At 43.0% G+C, this 23,860-nt stretch overlaps 2 protein-coding genes across 2 annotated transcripts; one reads left to right on the plus strand and one right to left on the minus strand.

Annotated features, from left to right (window-relative positions):
- The first annotated feature begins 1,809 nt into the window (after positions 1-1,809).
- wu:fc46h12 (uncharacterized protein LOC568958 homolog) lies at positions 1,810-12,906 on the plus strand. The gene is made up of 5 exons (XM_061798747.1): positions 1,810-1,976; positions 6,659-6,767; positions 7,351-7,461; positions 11,151-11,229; positions 11,956-12,906. Exons 1-5 carry the CDS (start codon positions 1,879-1,881, stop codon positions 12,045-12,047), a joined length of 489 nt encoding a protein of 162 aa, XP_061654731.1. The 5' UTR covers positions 1,810-1,878; the 3' UTR covers positions 12,048-12,906.
- On the minus strand, positions 12,867-23,674 carry LOC133489541 (Y+L amino acid transporter 2). The gene is made up of 10 exons (XM_061798741.1): positions 23,433-23,674; positions 21,339-21,862; positions 19,301-19,426; positions 19,080-19,224; positions 18,218-18,341; positions 17,963-18,066; positions 17,504-17,600; positions 17,251-17,400; positions 14,112-14,295; positions 12,867-14,033 (listed from the first exon to the last, which is right to left on the minus strand). The coding sequence occupies exons 2-10, from the start codon at positions 21,847-21,849 to the stop codon at positions 13,963-13,965; spliced, it is 1,512 nt and encodes a 503-aa protein (XP_061654725.1). The 5' UTR covers positions 21,850-21,862; positions 23,433-23,674; the 3' UTR covers positions 12,867-13,962.
- Positions 23,675-23,860: the final 186 nt, after the last annotated feature.

The raw sequence follows: 23,860 nt of genomic DNA on the forward strand, positions 1-23,860 counted from the left end.
AAACAATGTAGAACGTATTTACAATGAGTGGGAACTGAACCCACTCTGCCCGCACCAAAGTGTACCACTACACCATCAGTGACTATATAAAATCAATTTCAACAACATTTGATAAACAAGTGCATGGTACTTTTATAAGTGGTGATCAAAATGTTTCCACCTTCAAAGCCGATCGTCAAGGTGGGGGGCTTAGTTTATTGCCCCTTCAAAACCGATTGATAGTAGGTTTTCAGTTATTCTATGAAAATGCTGTGCTATGACTTACTTTTTCGCACTTTATTTCTGAAGTGACGTGAAACAGACCTGTCACAAGTCAAACAAATTCATCCAGTAGTGCTGCAGTCGAGTATTCTACTCACAATTCTATAATAATCAAGTATTAGGATAAAATATATGTTTTCTTGGTTAAAGAGCAATTATGAATGCACAAGAGAAAATGAGAAAGTTTACTGAATAATGAATGAGCAATTTGTTTCCTCTTTTAGATAGTCAACAGTATCTTTCTTAAATTCACATTGTGCACATAGCAGGAAACTGCATTTTCTTGTCTACAAACACATTTCAAACACAAATATAAATAGATTTCAGTTTGAACTTGACATTTCTTGTCAGTATCAATACATAAGGCATTAATTTAAAAAAAAAGAACACGTTTGTCATCTTGTTATTAAAGGTAAAAGGTTATCCCACTGTGATATCTCAGTCGGACCACAAGGGTGCACCTTGTAAAAATATTACGTCAAAAATAGACAAATAGATTGTAGTTCCATGTTGAATTCATGCAAGATGTGAGCTGATCGATTGGTAAATACAGTGGATGAAAAATGAAATACAAGACTGATTCTTGAGAACACGACACTAACTAAACCAGACTCTAACGTACAGGAATCCCAGACAGCGCACGGCTGGCCCGCTGTGTCAGTACATCAAGTCATGTGATTCGAGTCCACACCTCTGAGCATGACTGCTTTAGAGCGCCTCGTTGTTGACCGTGAGTGGGTGCATTTCACAGGGAGAAGGCGGAAGATGGAGGGAAAAAAACAAAACTGACATGACAGTTAATTTATGGGAACACTTTGTTTTGATAGCGTGTCCAGTGATTATTTTTCTTCCCAAAACAAGCAATATGTAAGTTAATTATATGATTGACAGTAACAACAGAGTAGAGTCGCTGCTCCTCCACATCGAGAGGAGCCAGATGAGGTGGCTGGGGCATCTGATTCGGATGCCTCCCGGACGCCTCCCTGGTGAGGTGTTCCGGACACGTCCCACCGGGAGGAGACCCCGGGGACGACCCAGGACACGCTGGAGAGACTACGTCCTTCGGCTGGCCTGGGAACGCCTCGGGATCCCCCCCGGAAGAGCTGGATGAAGTGGCTGGGGAGAGGGAATTCTGGGCGTCCCTGCTAAAGCTACTGCCCCCGCGACCCGACCCGGATAAGCGGTAGAAAATGGATGGATGGATGGACAGTAACAATTAATTTTTTATTTCCTACTTACAGTAAGTAAATTTCAGTCTGTACTTTCTTTTCTTTAGTCAAGGATTTTAGTCTTTAGTCAGGGGACTCCAGCTATATAGTACAACAATTATAACTAAGAGGAAAATGTCATAATTTCCTTGTCAAAAACACAACAAGCAGCATTGTAGATTGAAATATTTGTTTTATTTGCAACTTGCCTCTTTTAGAATGAGGATAGATGAGCTCTATGTTCCCATGTTCTGGCTTGAGTTAATTCAATTGGGATGGTTGTCTATTCCAATGTTCCACATGAACTGTGACTTGTCCTTTTAAGCCTTTGGATCACTTTGAGTGGACAGAAGGAGCTCATGCAGTGGAGCACACAGCAGATTTTGGTTTTCCTTGACCCACTTGCATTATGTCCCTGAAATTCCTATTTACGGCATCGGTTGTCATTCTTGGAGCAACTCTGACCATTTCTCTGGCGAATGTCACAGCACAGTGCAAAATCAAGTGGTAAGAGAGTGTTTCTTTCTTTTGTATTTGTAATGTATTAACTTTGGGGCTTCGGGACCAGACAGAGACGTCATGCTGTGCATCTTTAGTTGTGTATCAGTCTGTAACTAATTACTTGTTTTTGCATCATGATTTAATGCATAGAAAATCCAGGGTTTTCTTACTCCTGCTACCATGCCTAGAGGACGGTCAAAAGGTTGTGTGGTTTAAAATGAACAACTCAACGACCTACAATTAGCTACCTTTCTTTTGTACATGCAGCCATTATCTGCCAGATTAGCAGTTCACAGACACGATACGCTTTAACTGCTTGACTGGTTGTCTAACAAGGACATCGGGATGTGGTGGTCCACCATAATGCTCAGATCAGGGGGAGGGGTTTGCTTGGGCGACGGCTATGCTTGAAAAGAGCCTGGAAGTTTCAACCATCTACTGAGAGTTTTTCTCCTGAGTAGGAACTGGGAGGTGCTTTCAAAGCGCACTGTATTGTTTCAGTCATCACAAATTAAGCTTTTGAAATCGGTCGTGTATGAAATTGTTCGAGTTTGCATAGCTATCGCAATGTTGTACACAAAGTCTGCTTTCAAATGAGAGATAATCACCTTCCCTTTTGACTTTTGTGGGAACAGAAAGGCATTATCAAAACAAGTTTCGGTCAACACGACATTGTGTGAGTTGATAATTATTTTTCACAAAATAATGCCTGAACAGTTAACAGGCCTACCCTGCCTTTTTTCTGATGGGTCTGCAGTTTAGGCCCAACAGAAAATGTGAAGGGATTTGGGATTTTGTCAAAACACAGACTGCCTATTCTCATGTACTGTAGGGCAATTGTAACTGTAAATAGTGACATGATTAGAAATATTATTTCTTCTGTAGTCCATAGCCAAGTGGCCCAGTGCAAAACTGCCATTGACTTTTTGGTTTAAGTTGATATTTAATAGTGTTTTTATTTTTGAATTGTATTTATTTATTTACAGGATATATTTCTTTTTTTATTTGAAGTGTTTTATTGTGGCACTCTTTTTATATTTTTCTTGATAGAATTATACTTATATGTATATGAATGGCATGTGTACATTATATATTATGCTTCCCGGTTTCCACATTCATCGAGCGGACCGCGACATGGAATCATCGGGGAAAACAAAGGGCGGCGGGATATGCCTCTATATCAACGAAAAATGGTGTACGGATGTCACGGTGCTCAGCACACACTGCAGCCCGCATTTGGAGTCGCTATACTTAAACTGTAAACCATTCTACTCGCCACGTGAGTTCGCATCATTCATACTGGCTGGAGTCTATATTCCGCCTCAAGCTAACACGAACGCCGCATTGCTAACGCTCGCCGATCAAGTCAACGAAATTGAAAAAAAACACCCCGACTCACCCCTCATTATTCTCGGGGACTTTAACAAAGCTAAACTCAACCACGAACTCCCTAAATACAGGCAGCACATCGACTGTCCTACCAGGGAAAATAATACTTTAGACCACTGCTACACCACGGTAAAAAACGCATACCGTGCTATACCTCGTGCAGCCTTGGGCTCGTCTGATCACTGCTTAATTCACTTAATACCGACGTACAGGCAAGAACTTAAATGTGCGAAGCCTACAGTGAAAACAGTCAAAAAGTGGACAAATGAAGCCAAGATGGAACTTCAAAGCTGCTTAGACTGCACAGACTGGAGTGTCTTTGAAAATTCAGCTGGCAGCCTGGATGAATATACGGACACTGTCACATCCTATATCAGTTTCTGTGAAGAGGTCTGTGTACCAACAAAATCATTTCGCACATTCAACAACAATAAGCCGTGGTTCAATGCTAAACTTAAGCAGCTTCGCCAAGCTAAGGAGGACGCATATCAGAGCGGGGACAGGGCCCTGTATAATCGAGCTAGAAACCAGCTGACCAAAGAAATTAACATTGCAAAGAGGATCTATACAGCAAAGTTGGAAAAACAGTTTAGCACAAACGGCTCTAAATCAGTCTGGCATGCATTCCAATCGCTGACTAATTACAAGCGACGATCCCCCCAAGCTGAGAACAATAGCACACTAGCCAACGACTTGAATACCTTCTACTGCAGATTTGAAAAGGACAGTTTCACACCACACACCAACCCGGCCGCACCCGCGACCACAATCCCACCTCTGACCTCTGCGTTAACCATCCATGAACAGGATGTGAGACGCATCTTCAAACAACAAAAGATTAACAAAGCGGCAGGCCCGGACCACGTGTCCCCATCCTGCCTCAAAGTCTGCGCGGACCAGCTCGCTCCAGTCTTCACTCAGATCTTCAACAGATAACTGGAAATGTGCGAAGTTCCATCCTGTTTCAAACGTTCCACCATCATCCCAGTCCCCAAGAAACCTGAAATCTCGGGTCTGAATGACTACAGGCCTGTCGCTTTGACATCTGTGGTCATGAAGTCCTTTGAACGTCTTGTGCTGGACCACCTCAAGAGTGTCACAGGTCCCCTGCTGGACCCCCTGCAGTTTGCCTACCAAGCGAACAGATCTTCGGATGATGCAGTCAACATGGGACTGCACTTCATCCTAGAACACCTCGACAGTGCAGGGACCTACGCGAGGATCCTGTTCGTGGACTTCAGCTCAGCGTTCAACACCATCATCCCTGAACTCCTTTCCTCCAAGCATCTCCAGCTCAGCGACTCACCTGCCATCTGCCAGTGGATTTACAGCTTTCTGACAGGCAGGACACAGCAGGTGAGGCTGGGGGAGGCCACCTCATCCACACGCAGCATCAGCACTGGGGCGCCCCAAGGTTGTGTCCTCTCTCCGCTGCTCTTCTCTCTCTACACGAACGACTGCACCTCAGCGAACCCGACTGTCAAACTCCTGAAGTTTTCAGATGACACCACTGTCATCGGCCTCATCAAGGACGGTGACGAGTCTGCATATCGACAGGAAGCGGAGCGGCTGGAGCTGTGGTGCGGCCAACACAACCTGGAGCTGAACGCGCTCAAGACTGTAGAGATGATCGTGGACTTCAGGAGGCATCCTTCGCCACAGCTGCCCCTCACGTTGTCCAGTTGCCTTGTGTCAACCGTCGAGACCTTCAAGTTCCTGGGAATTACAATCTCCCAGGACCTGAAGTGGGCGACCAACATCAACTCCGTCCTCAAAAAGGCCCAGGAGAGGATGTACTTCCTGCGGCTTCTGAGCACGGCCACCGGAGCTGCTGAGACAGTTCTACACAGCGGTCATCGAATCAGTCCTGTGTTCTTCCATCACAGTCTGGTTTGGTGCTGCTACAAAAAAGGACAAACTCCGACTGCAACGGACAATCAAAACTGCTGAAAGGATTGTCGGTACCCCCCTACCCACCCTTGAGGACTTGCACGCTGCCAGAACTAAGACAAGGGCGTGCAAAATCCTCTCGGACCATCCGCACCCCGGTCACCAGCTCTTCCAGCTCCTTCCCTCAGGTAGGCGCTACCGATCAATGCAAACTAGAACTAGTAGACATTCCAACAGCTTCTTCCCTCTTGCAATCAACTTCTTAAACAGCTAACTTATAATTCCATTACAACAAGCTGGCAATTTTTTTACTTGAGTTCGTTGTCACATTTCTGTGGGGCCAATTATGTATTACTCGTGCACTCACTGTAGTTGTCTCGCCGTGCTGCACTATTTGCATATAGTGGCCACTCATGCCAGAGTAGCATCTGCTCCATTTGCACACTGATTGAGGAGTATCTGTAACATTTGCACAACCATTGTCCCAGATTATCGCACTACTCGTCACTTTAAACCGCATACACTCCTTGAAGTCTCAGTGCCCTTTGCACAATGGTCAATGCACCGGACTATTGCGATATTAGCCATTCGAACTGCTCTAAGTGCTAGAGGACTCTGCATTTTTTGCACAATTGTTGTTTGTTGTTGTTTTTTGTCAATGTCTTTATGTCTCCAAAGTGTTCTGTAAATTGACTGTCTGTTGTACTAGAGCGGCTCCAACTACCGGAGACAAATTCCTTGTGTGTTTTGGACATACTTGGCAAATAAAGATGATTCTGATTCTGATACAGTGAAACAGTGTGAGTATTGTTATGTGCTCTGTGTATCAAACAGGTAGCCCTTGGAATTAATCAGTATCAAAGAAGTAGCTCTCAGTTTCATAAAGTTTGGTGGTCCAGGTATATTTTTGAAATGTATCTATGTACAGTTTAATTTTGATCCTGCGTGGCCGTGGACTAAATAAAATATCAAATACATTCAAACATATTTACCTAATTCTTGTTTTTGAAAATGACTGAAGATGCATGTACTATAATCATTAAAATAATAATACGTTTTGACTAAATAATTTAAAGCCCCAAATTAATATGAGCCATGACGAGTGAATGTAAACTTCTGATCAGAACTGTATGAAATGAATTTTGTATGTATTTTGAATCTGTATGACATGAACTCTTCCGCTGCCATGGAGGAAGAGAATTACGTGAGTGTTGGACAAGATTTTCCCTGCATTTTTATTCTCATATAGGACTTCCAAGACTGAGCAAATAAACCGTTTTGAGGGTGGAGTATTTTATTCATTGTTAGATAACAAATACCGTCTGATGTTTAGTTTTTGACTATTACAATCAATGACAAATGATGTAAATTTACAATTAAAAAAAACGTTTCTGCTCTCTGGTCTGCAGGTTGTTTGGTATCCCGTGTGAAGATGTTTATGGAACATTGGTGAATCAGATCAAGGCGTGGCAGATCCAGCAAAGCTGCCTTGACGCAGGAGAGATATGCTCATATGAAGTCAGACCCTTTTTTTTTTTTTTATTCCTACAATGACTTGACACTCAGGTACACTCGCACAATCTTTTGAAAAGTGGACTACTTTCCATATCAAGAATAAACTAGGGGAGTGAGTAAGTTCCTTGCTCAAGAGCACTTAAGCTCTGAAATTAGGGGATATGAAATCCATCTTACTAAAAAACACATTACCAAAATGTTTGCTGGTGTTTTATGGGGGGCTGGAACGGATTAATGCCATTTCCATTAATTTCAATGGAGAACGGTGATTTGAGATCACAGAACCAATTACCCACGTAAGTCAAGGCACTACTGTATCTTATGTGCTGCTTAAATGTCATTAGATTTTGAAGGTGTACCTAATATTGTGGTCAGTCAGGAGTTTGGCTTCTGCAAATAGAAAAAAAGAAATAGAAAAATTTCGTTGACATCTCATTTGGGATCTGACCTGCTAAATGAAACCAATCAATTGTGCCACCATAAAGTTTTGCATGGCATGATCACACATGACTGCAAATATCTCCATTGTGGCATTAAAAATATGTAAAAATATTTCTTTGTGAATTTCTTTCAAAACTCCCCACAGCTTGTATCGTCCACTCCGGACCTGATAACAGCCATACACACGTCTCCAAAAACCAAGAATGTCAACGACCTGCAGTTTCTTCTGGAGCAGTCCACCGTTTGCAAAGTGACCGTACGTTATTTCCGATTGTTATCATCTCAAGTGTTTTGTTTTTTTTCATTAGTTTTTTTTTTTAAAGTGAAGTGTAAATAATGTCATGCAATAACTGCTGGGATTATTGGCAAATTCTGACATATCTTAAAGGCCTTTAATTTTTGTATTTGTGTCATGAGACATGAGCATTATGTTTCCTTTTTTTGAAAACTTAGAAAAATGAAAGAGTTAAAAATAGCTGTAGCTAATAGCTAACATGTTTTATTTTCACAACCTTGAAAATATAATTTGCTGAAACCTTATATTTGGTTGTTTTTCTTGTTTCTAACAACACCAGAACAATTGGTCTCATTCATCAAAAGCTCTTAAAAACAAATATGACATTTTAGTTTTTTTTACAAGAGGATTTTTGTGAGTCCATCCATCCATCCATCCATTCTCTACCGCTTATCCGGGTCGGGTCGCGGGGGCAGTAGCTTCAGCAGGGACGCCCAGACTACCCTCTCCCCAGCCACTTCATCCAGCTCTTCCGGGGGGATCCCGAGGCGTTCCCAGGCCAGCCGAAGGATGTAGTCTCTCCAGCGCGTCCTGGGTCGTCCCCGGGGTCTCCTCCCGGTGGGACATGCCCGGAACACCTCACCAGGGAGGCGTCCGGGAGGCATCCGAATCAGATGCCCCAGCCACCTCATCTGGCTCCTCTCAATGCGGAGGAGTAGCGGCTCTACTCTGAGATCCTCCCGGATGACCGAGCTTCTCACCCTATCTCTAAGGGAGAGCCCGGACACCCTGCGGAGGAAACTCATTTCGGCCGCTTGTATCCGGGATCTTGTTCTTTCGGTCACGACCCACAGCTCATGACCATAGGTGAGGGTAGGAACGAAGATCGACCGGTAAATTGAGAGCTTCGCCTTTCGGCTTAGCTCTTTCTTTACCACAACGGACCGATACAAAGTCCGCATCACTGCAGACGCTGCACCGATCCGCCTGTCGATCTCCCGTTCCATTCTTCCCTCACTCGTGAACAAGACCCCAAGATACTTGAATTCCTCCACTTGGGGCAGGATCTCATCCCCGACCTGGAGATGGCATGCCACCCTTTCCCGACTGAGGACCATGGTCTCAGATTTGGAGGTGCTGATTCTCATCCCAGCCGCTTCACACTCGGCTGCGAACTGCTCCAATGAGAGTTGGAGGTCACGGCTTGATGAAGCCAACAGAACCACATCATCTGCAAAAAGCAGAGATGCAATACTGAGGCCACCAAACCGGACCCCCTCTACGCCTCGGCTGCGCCTAGAAATTCTGTCCATAAAAGTTATGAACAGAATCGGCGACAAAGGGCAGCCTTGGCGGAGTCCAACCCTCACCGGGAACGAGTTCGACTTACTGCCGGATATGCGGACCAAACTCTGACTCCGGTCGTACAGGGACCGAACAGCCCGTATCAGGGGGTTCGGTACCCCATACTCCCGAAGCACTCTCCACAGGACTCCCCGAGGGACACGGTCGAACGCCTTCTCCAAGTCCACAAAACACATGTAGACTGGTTGGGCGAACTCCCATGCACCCTCGAGGACCCTGCCGAGGGTGTAGAGCTGGTCCACTGTTCCACGGCCAGGACGAAAACCACACTGCTCCTCCTGAATCTGAGATTCGACTTCCCGACGGACCCTCCTCTCCAGCACCCCTGAATAGACCTTACCAGGGAGGCTGAGCAGTGTGATCCCCCTGTAGTTGGAACACACCCTCCGGTCCCCCTTCTTAAAAAGGGGGACCACCACCCCAGTCTGCCAATCCAGAGGCACTGTCCACGCGATGTTGCAGAGGCGTGTCAACCAGGACAGCCCCACAACATCCAGAGCCTTTAGGAACTCCGGGCGAATCTCATCCACCCCCGGGGCCCTGCCACCGAGGAGCTTTTTAACTACCTCGGTGACCTCAAACCCAGAGATAGGAGAGCCCGCCTCAGAGAACCCACACTCTGCTTCCCCATGGGAATGCGTGTCGGTGGAATTGAGGAGGTCTTCGAAGTATTCTCCCCACCGACTCACAACGTCCCGAGTCGAGGTCAGCAGCGCCCCATCCCCACTATACACAGTGTTGGTGGTGCACTGCTTTCCTCTCCTGAGACGTCGGATGGTGGACCAGAATTTCCTCGAAGCCGTCCGGAAGTCTTTCTCCATGGCCTCACCGAACTCCTCCCATGCCCGGGTTTTTGCTTCAGCGACCACCAGAGCTGCATTCCGCTTGGCCAGCCGGTACCCATCAGCTGCCTCAGGAGTCCCACAGGCCAAAAAGGCCCGATAGGACTCCTTCTTCAGCTTGACGGCATCCCTCACCGTTGGTGTCCACCAACGGGTTCGGGGATTGCCGCCACGACAGGCACCGACCACCTTACGGCCACAGCTCCGGTCGGCCGCCTCAGCAATGGAGGCGCGGAACATGGTCCACTCGGACTCGATGTCCCCCGCCTCCCCCGGAACATGAGCAAAGTTCTGTCGGAGGTGGGAGTTGAAACTCCTTCTGACAGGGGATTCTGCCAGACGTTCCCAGCAGACCCTCACAATATGTTTGGGCCTGCCACGTCGGACCGGCGTCTTCCGCCACCATCGGAGCCAACTCACCACCAGGTGGTGATCACTAGACAGCTCCCTCTCTTCACCCGAGTGTCCAAGACATGCGGCCGCAAGTCCGATGACACGACCACAAAGTCGATCATCGAACTGCGACCTAGGGTGTCCTGGTGCCAAGTGCATGTGTGGACACCCTTATGCTTGAACATGGTGTTCGTTATGGACAATCCGTGACGAGCACAGAAGTCCAATAACAGAACACCGCTTGGGTTCTGATCGGGGGGGGCCGTTCCTCCCAATCGCGCCCTTCCAGGTCTCACTGTCATTGCCCACGTGAGCATTGAAGTCCCCCAACAGAACAATGGAGTCCCCAGCGGGAGCGCTCTCCAGCACCCCCTCCAAGGACTCCAAAAAGGGTGGGTACTCTGAACTGCTGTTTGGTGCATAGGCACAAACAACAGTCAGGACCCGTCCCCCCACCCGAAGGCGGAGGGAGGCTACCCTCTCGTCCACCGGGGTGAACCCCAACGTACAGGCGCCGAGCCGGGGGGCAATAAGTATACCCACACCTGCTCGGCGCCTCTCACCATGGGCAACTCCAGAGTGGAAGAGAGTCCAACCCCTCTCGAGAGGACTGGTACCAGAGCCCCAGGTGTGTGTGGAGGCGAGTCCGACTATATCGAGTCGGAACTTCTCGACCTCACACACCAGCTCGGGCTCCTTCCCTGCCAGAGAGGTGACATTCCACGTCCCTAGAGCCAGCTTCTGTAGCCGGGGATCGGATCGCCAAGGTCCCCGCCTTCGGCCACCGCCCAGCTCACACTGCACCCGACCCCTATGGCCCCTCCCACAAGTGGTGAGCCCATGGGAAGGGGGACCCACGTTACCCTTTCGGGCTGTGCCCGGCCGGGCCCCATGGGTGCAGGCCCGGCCACCAGGCGCTCGCCTTCGAGCCCCACCACCAGGCCTGGCTCCAGTGGGGGGCCCCGGTGGCCCGCGTCCGGGCAAGGGCAAGCATATTCACAATTTTGCAGCGTAGGTATCACAAAGGATGCATAGAAACACATCCCCACGGGTCGTGTATGAAAAGTAAGATTTTTCCTTGTTAGTTATGCAGTTATGTGTCATATACAGGGAGAAGGAATGTCTGAGGCCTCTAAAGATCCAGCAGAGAACAGTACCAACTTCTGCAGCCTTCAGAACCTAATAGACGGTCAGTGCGGTAGTACACTGTATATGTGCACAGGAATCCACATTATTGCTTGTAAATAGACTGGCAAAGGGCAGACAATATCCACCACATTTTTGTAAACATTTCAGAAACATAGCGTTTTAGCTTGGGAATTTTGAACTATTGGAGTGAACTGTCAATTTGTGCTCATGTAAACAAATGGTATTATATAGCAATATGAACGTTTTATTTGGTGGGCTATCTCTGCTAGCCTAAACACCATCAGAAGCACTGGCCTACACTTTCAACCTAAATTATAATATTTATTTCATGAAATTGTCTTTATTTATTAGCAACAGTCTATTGTCTTCATTTCATTGTGTTTCTCTTGGCTGCGTTGCTTCCAGTACTGTATTAGATTTATTTATTATTATTATTATTATTATTATTATTTGTCCAATCAGATTTTAGCCTTTACATGTGGCCAAGTCAATCTAATCTCTCCGGGGCCTTCACAATCAGTAGTGCTGACTCATGCCACTTCAAATATATTAGCACCATTTCTGTAACCAATCAGATTTCAAATTCACCTCACAAGGCCATAGCGCCGGCTCTCAGTGACGTCAGCATTGTTCTGTATTACTATTATTAATTATCTATTAGTGTTTTGTTTTTTTTATATATTTTTTTTGTTATGTTATTCGAAACATATTGATTGTGAATTGCTCCAGATGATGTATATGACATCATGTATGTGTTTTCTTTCAGGAAGTGACCTGATTGAAGCTGAGGGATACAAACGCTTCACCAACAAATGGATCTGCGCTGACTTTGAGAATGCCAACTGCACCTTGTCATGAACAAAACATCTTAACATGAGAATTGGCGAGCTCGGAAAAGATCAGAAAGCTCTCATTGTTTTTGTTTTTTTTCTTATATCTAGCATTTAATTTTAGACTATCTGCAAAAAATACTTTAAGTATGCAAGGTGAGAAAAAGTATTGCCTGATTGTCATTTTAATGTAAATTATTAATGCTGTTACACTACCATAAATATTTACTCTTACATAGTGCCTGTCCTATTTTTACTCATGCTGTCAAATGGACTATACGTTGGTTTATAATAAATATGGGGCTAAAAACACAGAAGCGGCTACACTACAGAAAAAAAAGAAAAAAAAGCTGGAGCTCTTTGTGATTGTTATGGACCTGGACGCTTTGGAGATGAGGTTACACTGTAACAAATTAGTCTAAAAATACAGCACAATTCTGACAGGAACACAATATTTCCCATGAATATTTCATATTTTTATACAATACATTCTGGGTTACATTTACTGTTTGCCAGAAATATTACAGTTATAAAAAAATCTTAGAAGACAATATCAACTCTGATTTGAATGTCTGTGACCTACAGTCTTGTAATGATAAGTGGACTTTTGATCAACCCATGACTACTTGTTTACTACTACTATGCATTCAGGGATATTCTCCCATGTGTGTAAGAGGTCAAAAATAAAAAAATATATACATTTTATTGAGTTGACCAAAGTGCCGCTGCTATTGGATATTACACTGTTTTAGACATATTTATTCATCCATCCATTTTCTGAACCGAAAAAACTGAAGGACCAAAAAAAAGGATGTACTATATAGGAGGAAGAAAATTTGAGGAGACATTAGAATCAATAACTTTAATGTGATAAAAGTAGCTCAATCTGAAACATTTGTTGTCTCTACTTATTCATAAAGTCTTGTTCATTGTGTAAAATCACAAAACACATCATTGTACAGTCTCTACAAATGACATAAACAGTCCTATTATCCAAAAGTCCATGCATTGTAAAAAGCTCTTACAGTTCGGTTTTCAGTCAAACAAACAAGGTGGAATCTAGAATGAGGTTTTTTGAAAATCCTCATGGAAGATACTTAATGATCCCTGGGGAGAATTACACTACTCCTCAAAAGTTGGGGATACTTGGCTTTTGGGTGAATTTCAAGATGAACCTAAAATGCACTATAACCTTTACAAGTGATCTTAATTGGACCTTCTCCAAACTTTTGAATGGATGTGGATCAAATATTTGTCATGAATTATGCCATTTAACTCCTTGTTAGAGAACAGCGAATCGTGCAAAAAATACTGAAACAGCAAACAGTTGGACCTCAAAAGTTTAGAGAAGGTCAAATTAAATTAGGTTATGGTGCATTTTAGGTTCATTACGAAAATTCACCCAGAACCCCAATACAGTGAACTCTCAGATATCACGGTTCGGCATGTGCAAATAAGCGTCTTTGCGGATTTTGTGTCGGAACCTGTCTTTTCGTTATTTTTGTGCCATGTCAAAAATAAAAATATTTATTTGGCGCCATCTTATGGCATCTCGGTGCCAAGCACATATGCCAAAGTGAAAGGAGGAGCTTCATTGAGTCAGGCCATACCGTTGACTTTGCTACCCACTTTTGGCATCTAAATGCAATTCCAAACCTTCTTTGGTGGGTGTCACTAACTTGCGGATTTTCACTATTACTGGCAGGGCTCGATTCGTATCCCCTAACGTTTTGTGAGTAGTGTGTATTGCTTTTACAAGTCACTAGTTTCTTGCTCCCTCTGCTGTCATTTGATATCGCAGGCCTTTTTTAAAACTTGACCTGGTATGTGACACGTGTGTTCACGGACACGTGCGGGGTGTTGTTTTTCTGCTCGTGGCGAGACAAAACGTCAGCTCCTTCATTTAAAAAGTGGGCGGCCTCAAGACGTTGTTTGTCCCGAGCTCACTGTCCTTTACCGCCTGGTTGCGTCAAGCAGCAGTAGAGCACCTTTTGAGTGTTTCTGGTAGCAAAGACTGTTCAAAGAGGAAGGGAAGAACAATTACACCGAGAAAGTGTGGCAAAAACTTGACATTTGAATCAGAGTGACTTACTGTTTAGCGTGCGCAAGAATTTGGGCCTCCTCTCCTCAGGTAGGTGGATGGCTATATAATAAACAGGGACCCCTGAGAGGGCGATGCCAATCCCTATGAGAGAGTTGATGGTGTCTCCGTACAGAGGGACAATGACTAAGAACAGGCTGCACAGGCAGTAGATGAACGGGAAGAACAAGGTCAGCTGTGGAGAGAAGAATCCACTCGTGATTTAATTTGAACAGTGGTGTGTTCAGGCAGAGTATCTGTGTACAGTATCTACTACAAGGAGTTCTCAAACTTTTTAGGTCAACAGGACCCCCCACATAATCCTAACATAGCTACAATTGCTCCTGTACCTTCAATAGTGCATCGTAAAACTCGGAACTAATTAGATTTTCAATAGTGACTCCGTTCGTCTGATCAAGAACAATACCGAAAGGTAAAAGTGTGAGACCTCCCCTTTGAATCCTAGCATGCTGTTTTCTGTCTGACCAGTTGTCTGTTTCTTCCTGCATTATGTGTACTGGCCTGAACCATTTACAATAAAGGAGGAACGTATATATATATATATATATATATATATATATATATATATATATATATATATATATATATATATATATAATTTTTTTTTTTTTTTTTGGAAACCTCCTCTTGTCCAGCCCTTTGAGATGCTGCATGTCCCCATGTCCAATTGTATGACCTCTTTCCAAAAATAATAAACTGCACAAGTAACTTTGTCTTCAAGTTTTTGTTTCAGGTATTCTCAATCAGACAATTTTTTTGCACAATATCCCTATATACCATGGGAGTTATTTGTTTTTTTGAACATTTCAACCAAAATATTAATGACCTGTTTAATAGAGAGAAACTTAATCAAATTCAATTATTAAATTCAATATTTATATTATTGACAGCTTCCACTAACAAAATGGGTGTGAACAGAGCGGAGCTACTTAGAAAAGCACAGTCAGTATTGTCAACTTAATGGTTTGCTCACAACTTTTCCGACTGCTTTAGCGACTATTTAAAAAAAAAAGCCTCTCGCAACCGTAATTCCAACTAAGAAACAGTTAACATTAGTGGAATCATTTTCACAGTGTGTTCCGTATAACATATAAAGGACTGTGGTGGAAGGCAATTACAGAGGCAATTGCACTGAGCATTGCCAAAGACATTATGCCCATGTATAGGTCTCTATATGCAATCAGCATTTCTGTTCAATACATTATAGACATTTCCACATTTTAAAGCACATTTCCCAGAAACCTCCATCCATCCATTCTCTGAGCCGCTTACCCTCACAAGGGTCGCGGGAGTACTGGACCCTATCCCAGCTATCATCGGGCAGGAGGTGCGGTACACCCTGAACTGGTCGCCTGCCAATTGTAGGGCAGATATAAACAAACAACCATTCACACTCACATTCACACCTACGGGCCATTTAGTGTCTTCAATTAACCTACCATGCATGTTTTTGGGATGTGGGAGGAAACTGGAGTGTCCAAAGAAAACCCATGCAGGCACGGGGAGAACATGTAAACTCGACACAGGCGGGGCCGGGAATTGAACCCCAGTCCTCAGAACTGTGAGGCAGACGCTCCAACTAGTCGATCACCGTGCCGCCTCCTAGAAACGTAATATTTCGAAATAAAACATGGCTAGTTTGGACACACTGCATCTGAATTTCCTTTCATCTGTACTGAATGACTGCTTTTCAAGAAAACACCCTTGGCGATAACTGCTGCTCACTGCCTCAGTAAATTATCTGTTTTCAGGCGTAATCATGATAATCTCTTTCTGAGAAATGATGCAGAGGATGTTTCAGTAGAGCTGCCCAATTTGCCTTTCCAGCCAATCATGCACAAATGCTGTGATGATGTTTGTAACAGGTATTTAAAGCACTGCAAAACAAAAACAAAAACAAAAAAACAAACAAACAAAAAAAATATATATATATATATATATATATATATATATATATATATATACACATATACTGATTGGCTGGCCAGTGATATATTATCACATAGTCACCTGTAGAACATATTACTTTACATATACTCACTGGCCAGCAAATCAGTGATGAATAATGAAAAATCTATGATGAAATATAATGATGTATGATAAAGAAAGACTAAAAAGTCACAGGCGGCACGGTGGTCGACTGGTTAGAGCGTCAGCCTCACAGTTCTGAGGTGTGGGGTTCAATCCCCGTCCCCGCCTGTGTGGAGTTTGAATGTTCTCCCCGTGCCTGTGTGGGTTTTCTCCGGGCACTCCGGTTTCCTCCCACATCCCAAAAACATGCATTAATTGGAGACTCTAAATTGCCCGTAGGTGTGACTGTGAGTGTGAATGGTTGTTTGTTTGTATGTGCCCTGCGATTGGCTGGCAACCAGTTCAGGTTGCCCCTTGAACAGGGGATTGGGTGCAACCCTGAATAGCGAGAGTCGTTGAATAATTGAAGCTCCTTATAATTGCCATGAAAATAAAAAAGTAAATAAAGAAATAATAATAATAATAATTACCCCCAGATATGACAGCGAATAAGTTTGTGTTTCACAAATAATGGGGATTGGTTCCCCCCAAGAAATCTGCGAATGTCATCCCATGACTATGTGGGGGTCTACTGCAATAATTCCAACTCTTGACACTAATATGTAAACTACACAATAATCTAAGGCAGTTATTCTCAAAGTGTGGTACATGTACCACTAGTGGTATGTGGGTGCTCTCTAGCGGAGCATGAATGAATCACTGCCTCTGTACAGTTCAGTTGTTTTTAACTTTTTAGTACACTACATTAGCATTTAATCTTTAAGTACTGTTTGTTTAAAAAAGAAAAAAAAACATACTTAGGTACAATTTTTACTTAACTTTAATGTTCAGTACGTTTTACTGCAACATTATTTTAGTGTTACCGTTTAAACTATGCATAGTTACAGTGACTTGCAGTATATGCTTAAGTATTTTTTAAGTTGGTACAGTAGTTAGTGTAAAACGTTTGAGAACCACTGATTTAAGGGATTTGGCAGGTTTAAGTGAACTCTTTGGAATGTTCCACAGCTATTAAACCATGCACATATTTCAGAATATTGTGCGCAAGTATTTATGTGTATAGTACTTTCCATAAGAAAAGCATAAGCAAACAGGACACCTTCACAGGTCTGGGTCTGTCTGGCTGGGTGAAGCGCAGATAAATGAGGCCGGCCACAGATAGGCCCACATAGAGCCAGTAGCTGAAACTAAAATAGCTGATAAGCTGGAACACATCTTCCACGCATAGAAAAATGAGGCCCATCAAGCCCTGCAATGATACAAAAAAAAAACAAAAACATGTTTTCACAGACATTTTTTTCCAACGGATTGAGTAAGATGTTCAGCTCAAGTTCAAGTTGGGATGTCCTCACATTGAACAGGAGTGCAGGGATGGGTGTGTAGCGCTCCAGATGGATCAGACTGAGGGTGTCAGGGAGATGACCCTCTCGAGCACCCACAAAGAACAACCTGCACCGAAATAATATTTATTAGTTATTCTCCAGTTTTATCCAGGTTTGTTTCAGAGTTGACAAAAGCACTCACTCTGTGTGCTTAAGTGGGAGTGCAGCTACTTGTGGATAAAAAGACAAAAGTAGAAAGTAGAGGTACTGAATCAACTCCTTTACTGCTGACGTTGAACAAAAGTAACAGACCTATTTTGACAAGATAATGAGTAGAAATAACAGATAGCTGTTTTCAAATGAAGGGAGTACAAGTAAAGAATTGTCAGAAAAATAAATACAGTAAAAAAAAAGTTCCCTGAAAAATCTCCTTAAGTGTAACAAGTAAGTATTTGAAGTTTGCTACTTCCTACGGTGTTTGATGATTACCTTGAAGCAGCAATGATGGAAGCATTGAGTCCTCCGTAGCAGGACATGGCCACTGACACGGGGATGATCCATTTGAAGGGTCCCAGAACTTCATTTCCAAAAGTCTGTGGAATCAGATTTTGCACACACAATTCCGAATAATAGCAATTCATTGACCTCGGATTTCATATCCAAAGGGGAAAATACATGTCAAATCAAAGCATTCCCTGAAGAACAGGACTATATTCAGCAGCAGAGCGACTGTTGACGTCTCACCACAGCGACGGCATCACTGGCCAGCAGAGAGGGCATGTCCAGTACCACGTAGTAGGCCACGTTGGTCAACAGGTAAATGATTGTCACGATTGGCATGGAGATGGCGATGGCCAGGGGTAGATTCCTGCGAAAAGGACAACAATAGATAGATCCATTCTTTAAAAAATGGGTGTGCCAGGATATCAGATATATAGATTTTATAGGACTCATTTTTGTTTTTGTTTCCACTCAACTTAGCTAATGTTAAATGCAACCCATACACTGTATTTAGTTATGAATGTATGAAGAGCACAATGATTGACTAATTGATTGATTGATTGAATTATATAAATCACGTGATTATTTGGAGCAGAGGTTAGGGAGGGGTTGCTTGTGCCCCAAGCGCCAGAGTCAGTCAGTAGGTGGGCGCCCGTCAGCCCTTCTGATTTAGAGTAATTTAGAGTATTGTTTTTATCTGAGCAAAGTATAAGCTAGCTAGCTTATACTTTGCAGTTCAATAGTGTGTCATCTGCCTACGATGACACAGACTACCTCCAAAATGATGCAGAACATGCCTTTCGATTTTCGATTCTCAACAGCGTTTAGCCTGGTTAGGGTCACGGGGCGCTGGAGCCTATCCCAGCTAGCTTCAGGCAAAAGCGGACTACACCCTGAACTGGTCGCCAGTCAGTCGCAGGGCACATATAGACAAGGACAACCATTCGCAGTCACATTCACACCGTCACTGAGTGGGAACTGAACCCACACTGCCTGCACCAAAGTCAGGCGAGTGTACCACTACACCATCAGTGACCTAGAACATTCCTTTTGGATTAATTAAATTTGATTGTATTTAATTTTCTAAGTACATTAATCATTTTACCTCTCTGGATTCTGAATCTCCTCCGTGACAAAGTTAAGCGTGTCCCAGCCAGAGTAAGAGAACAGAGCTGAGTAAAGGGCCAAAGAGATGGCTCCAGGATCTGTGGAGGAACCCTCAAATGGACTTTCAAAGTTCTTTGTTTCTCCTAGACAAAGACAAGTTTAGTAAGTGAAAGCCACTTTGCTCAACTTAATTGAGTTTGTTGATTCAAAGCAACTTACCGGCAGACAATTTCAGGATCCCTACCATTATGATGAGGAGGAGGGCTGAGAGTTTAGTATAAGTTGAAATGTCTTGGACCAAAGTCCCCCATTTCACGCAGGCGCAGTTGATGAAGATGAGCATGCCTGGAGAAGACAGAGGAGAGAGAGGGAGGCAATGAAGCCACTGAAAGCCAAGGTACCAAATGCCAGACACTCCACTGAGTTTGTTACATTGTTAGTGTGAAATCATTCATTGAAAGGCTTGCATCATATTGCCACATCGAAGTTGGGATCACATGGATCGTGATGACCTCACTAGACATGCATTCCGTCTGTGGTTAATCCTACTAGCGTTACTGAATGAATTTCATTTGCTGTCCCCCCCTCCCCTCCAAATAAGTAAATAATGAACATACTGCTAAATTAATACTTCTATGACAGTGACAAACCAAACTTGAGCCTTAAGATCTTTGTAAAAGCTATTTTTCTAAATAAAGACAGCTTTAAAACAGGTGCATAGGTCTCAAAGAATGTGCCAAGAAGTGTACCAACCGATTGTAGTGGCAATTAAGTGAGTATTGTCATAGAGAAGCGACATAAGACTTCAGAACGACATTAAAAAAAATGTAACCCTGGGACCTTGTCTGATTTTATTACACTTACAGCTTGTATGTTTAATGTTTTGTTTATTGCAGTTTTTGTTAACTAACATAAGTTCTTGTCATTAGTGTAAATTAATCAGTTAAATTTTTTTGTACCCTTCAAATTCCGGTTTGTTTGAATAATGAGCAGGTTGTAAAACAAACTCAAAATGATGTTTCTATATTCTCAGTAACACCTTTTTTTCTTACATTACAGTCTTTCTACAGTCTGCAGATGGCGCTTCTACCTCTTGTATGTAATGTAATTTTTGTCCATGGTAAGCAGAGCATATCTCAACAGCTTAAAATCAAAACAGCATCATTCAGTTGATCCATCGGCGTTCAGTGTGCACTCCAAACGCCTCTTTTGGAAACTATTAATATTGAATGAAATTGCTCCCCTGTGCAAAAAATAAAATAAAAAGCTAAATTAGAAACTAAAATTTTAAAAAGGGAGTCCCTCAAACTGTTTATTGCCATTCTCAGTTTATTGCCATTACCAGTTGAAGAACTACACGTTGTGTATTTAACTGACCCACATAACTTAAAGTTTGCTGACTTAATGCTAACACTCAAAGCAAAACGCCATAGACAGGCTTACAAAACTAGCATTGCTGTTGCGATGGTTATAACCTTTTAATCGAATGATATTTGAACACAAATGGTGCAGCAACACAAGATGACGGGCAATGTAAAAATACTCACCGGCATATATTCTTTATCGTCTGTGAATGATCACTAATATTACTACAGCTTACTGAGCTTAGACGAGGCCGGGTTCTTTGTGTATTTATTATGCAATTACCTAAGGCACAATGTCCATGTGCATTGGAGCATAAAATCATGGTGGACAAACTGTTTCATTATTTACATTCTATTCAAATACATTATTACTGTATTTTTTTAATGAAGTACAATTGTTCTTATTAAAAAAAAAAAAAAAACGTTACAAAACCTTTTGTTGCCGTTTTTGTTTTTTTGGGAGCTGGAACAGATTAATGACATTTCCATTCATTTGAATGGGGAAGGATGATTTGCAATGCAAGTGTTTCAAGTTACATGCGTGTTTGCAGAACAAATTAAACTGATATGTCAAGGCATCACTGTAGTTTCAATTGGGCTAAAGTGGCCACGAGAAAGTCAAAAGCTACAATCAGATGTAAACAGTATATAATTTACAATGCATATTGAACAGGTTAGTGGTACCTTATTAGGGATGTGTTCTGTGTTGTTTCAGTAGTAATTCTGCCTTAACACAGCTGAAATGGTTAAAAAAAAAAAAGGAAGTGAGGTGGAAACAAATGGCCAGCAGACAGCCCAGAGAGTTAGTGTTGTTATTCTTGCAAACACATTGTAATGAGATGAGCAGTGTGTGGAGTAATGAAAAAATATGGGGAAAAAAAATCAACACTTACAGAGGCAGGCTGCTGCTATGAGGCGTACAGCATTGTGTGGAGGGCTGCAGGTGGGGTAGTAAGCCTCCACCAGGTAGTTAGCGAAGGTCAGCGAAATGACGGCCTGGCTGGCCGGCTCCATCAGAAAGATGGACGTCCACAGGCGGATGAAGGCCAGAAAGCCCCCGAACGATTCCAGGATGTAGGCGTAACTGGCTCCAGACTTGGTGATGGTGGTGCCCAGCTCGACATAGCACAAGGCCCCGAACACCGAGAAGATGCCCCCGAGAGCCCAGATGAGCAAGGAGAGGCCGAAAGAAGTGCTGTGCATAAGGACTCCCTTCGGGGAGACGAAGATCCCAGAGCCGATCATGTTGCCCACGATGAGGCAGATCCCATTAATGAGGGAGATTTCTCTCTTCATCTGCACTGTGTCGTCTTTTGAAGCCTTTAAGTCCTCGTCGGATGGAACTCGGCCTCTCGAGCAGATCGTCTGGGATATGGCCCCCATCTTCTCTCTTATATTGCCCATTATTCAGGCAGTGCTGAGGATGGTATCATAGAGCAGAATTGAATTGAGGAAATGTCATCTTTAGACTCCCACTAGCCACAATATTAGGGACACTTATAATAGGGGTTGTCAAACATTTTGGGTCAGGGGTTAATTATTTTTCCAAGTACACCCTGAGAATACAAATGCTAAGTAAACATAAGTACCAAGCATCACCCTAAATGCCATAGAGATTAAAAAGTTGCCTGTTTTGAGGGGAAAAAATTTTACAATAACAAATTTCGAGAAAAGGTTGTAATGTTCTGAGAATAGTCATATTTTTCAAGAAAAAAAATCTCAATATTTTGTCAAGATCAAAAGTCGTAATTTTACAAGAACAAAGTCGTTGCATTTGTCCATGACAAAGTCGTAATATTATGATAGTAAAGTCAAAGTTTCGTGAGGGAGGTATTTCATATTTTTAGATGAATTTAAAAAAAAATAATGTTCTTTTAATATTAAGACTTTTCTTCTGGAAAAAAATACTTTCTTTTCAGGGGGAACAAACCCCATATATGCTCCAAAAAATATTTTGTTCTTGGAAAAAGGGGCCTTTTTTTTCCTTGTAATAATACACTTTTGTTAAAAAAATTATACTTTTTCCCCCATATGTAAATAGTTATGCACAAAGTCATATTTTAACAATTGAATTTCAAAAATACAATTTTATTCTTATAATCCATCCATCCATTTTCAACACCGCTTATCCTGGATAGGGTCGCAGGACGCTGGAGCCTATCCCAGCTGACTTCGGGGAAAAGGCCGACTACACCCTAAAGTGGTTGCCAGTCAGTCGCAGGGCACGTACACACAGACAACCATTCACACTCACATTCGCACTGTCACTGAGTGGGAACTGAACCCACGCTGCCTGCACCAAAGGCAGGCGAGTGTACCACTACACCATCAATGACTTATTCTTATAATATTACACCTTTTATTGTGGAAACGACACCTTAATTCTGGGAACTGGACTACATTCTCGAAAACATTTTGCGTTTTTCATTCTAAAGAACAAATAGGACTTTATTCCTGTAATTATACTCCTTTTGTTCTGAACAACTGGTTTCCCCTTTGCAAGTAGTTATGGAAGAGTGTCATATTTCGTACCCTTGAAGTAGTAAAACGTGCCCTCGAAGTAGTAAAAAGTGCCCCCCGAAAGTACTGTGCCTCCCCACGTGTGATGTGCCCCTTTGCTCGGGCACAACACCCTGGTTCAGGACGAGAATTTTTTTTTATCTGCACCCCCGTCAACAATTGTGTTTTGGGTGGTAAAAAGTGCCCCCAAAGTACTGCGCCCCCACCCCCTCTAAAATTTTTCCGCTGCCCCTGGTTAAATTAATACTTTTCTCACAGTGAAGTTCAACTCCATGCTGACTAACCACCAAAACTCTATGTTCATGAACGGTGTGATAAAATAAAAAGGTCATGCAAGCTATCAAATTTCTACTTGTGATCACCAACAGGCACAGTTATCTCTGTGGTCAAGTCAATGAGTGTAGACATGAAGCAAACAAGCTATTGAAACAAATAAAATGTTGAAGAAGACAACAGGAGTGACTTACGTTATTGTTCAGATCAACTGCTGTTTTTTTTTTTTTTGTTCCTCTGGTTTACTAATCTCTTGCTCATGGGCCAATGGAGCTCCTCAGAACAAGGCCGTAAAACATTCGTAAACTCACATGTGAGCAGTACACAACGACAGCCGGTGAGGCAATCTGTACGGTTTAGTTCAACTACATCTCACGTGTTTTTCCCAGCTCCATGCAAAATGACGTTCTCCTGTTCCCCTGTGTGCTATTTTCAGTCACAGATGGGGTCTGCCCCCCCGTACCACCCCCCTCCCCCATCTGCAGCCCACCCCCATAGAACAGTACACTACTGGGTCAAAACTCAACAAAGTCAACTCAACTCATACGAACACTTAAAAGAACATGTATGGTAAAATAATATCTCATCAGGTGTGGACTGTACAGTAGGTCTATACTCATAT

Source organism: Phyllopteryx taeniolatus, chromosome 14, assembly GCF_024500385.1.
Source record: "Phyllopteryx taeniolatus isolate TA_2022b chromosome 14, UOR_Ptae_1.2, whole genome shotgun sequence".
Taxonomy (NCBI): Eukaryota; Metazoa; Chordata; class Actinopteri; order Syngnathiformes; family Syngnathidae; genus Phyllopteryx; species Phyllopteryx taeniolatus.

Bases quoted from the DNA above. Each gene is read 5' to 3' on its own strand.
- wu:fc46h12 (XM_061798747.1), top strand. From the start codon at position 1,879: ATGTCCCTGAAATTCCTATTTACGGCATCGGTTGTCATTCTTGGAGCA. The intron at 1,977-6,658 runs GTAAGAGAGTGT...TCTGGTCTGCAG, and splicing joins GCACAGTGCAAAATCAAGTG to GTTGTTTGGTATCCCGTGTG. The intron at 7,462-11,150 runs GTACGTTATTTC...TGTCATATACAG, and splicing joins CCACCGTTTGCAAAGTGACC to GGAGAAGGAATGTCTGAGGC.
- LOC133489541 (XM_061798741.1), bottom strand. From the start codon at position 21,849: ATGGGCAATATAAGAGAGAAGATGGGGGCCATATCCCAGACGATCTGC. The intron at 19,427-21,338 runs GTAAGTGTTGAT...TGTCTTCTCCAG, and splicing joins CATAGCAGCAGCCTGCCTCT to GCATGCTCATCTTCATCAAC. The intron at 17,401-17,503 runs GTGAGGACATCC...GTATCATTGCAG, and splicing joins TCCCTGCACTCCTGTTCAAT to GGCTTGATGGGCCTCATTTT.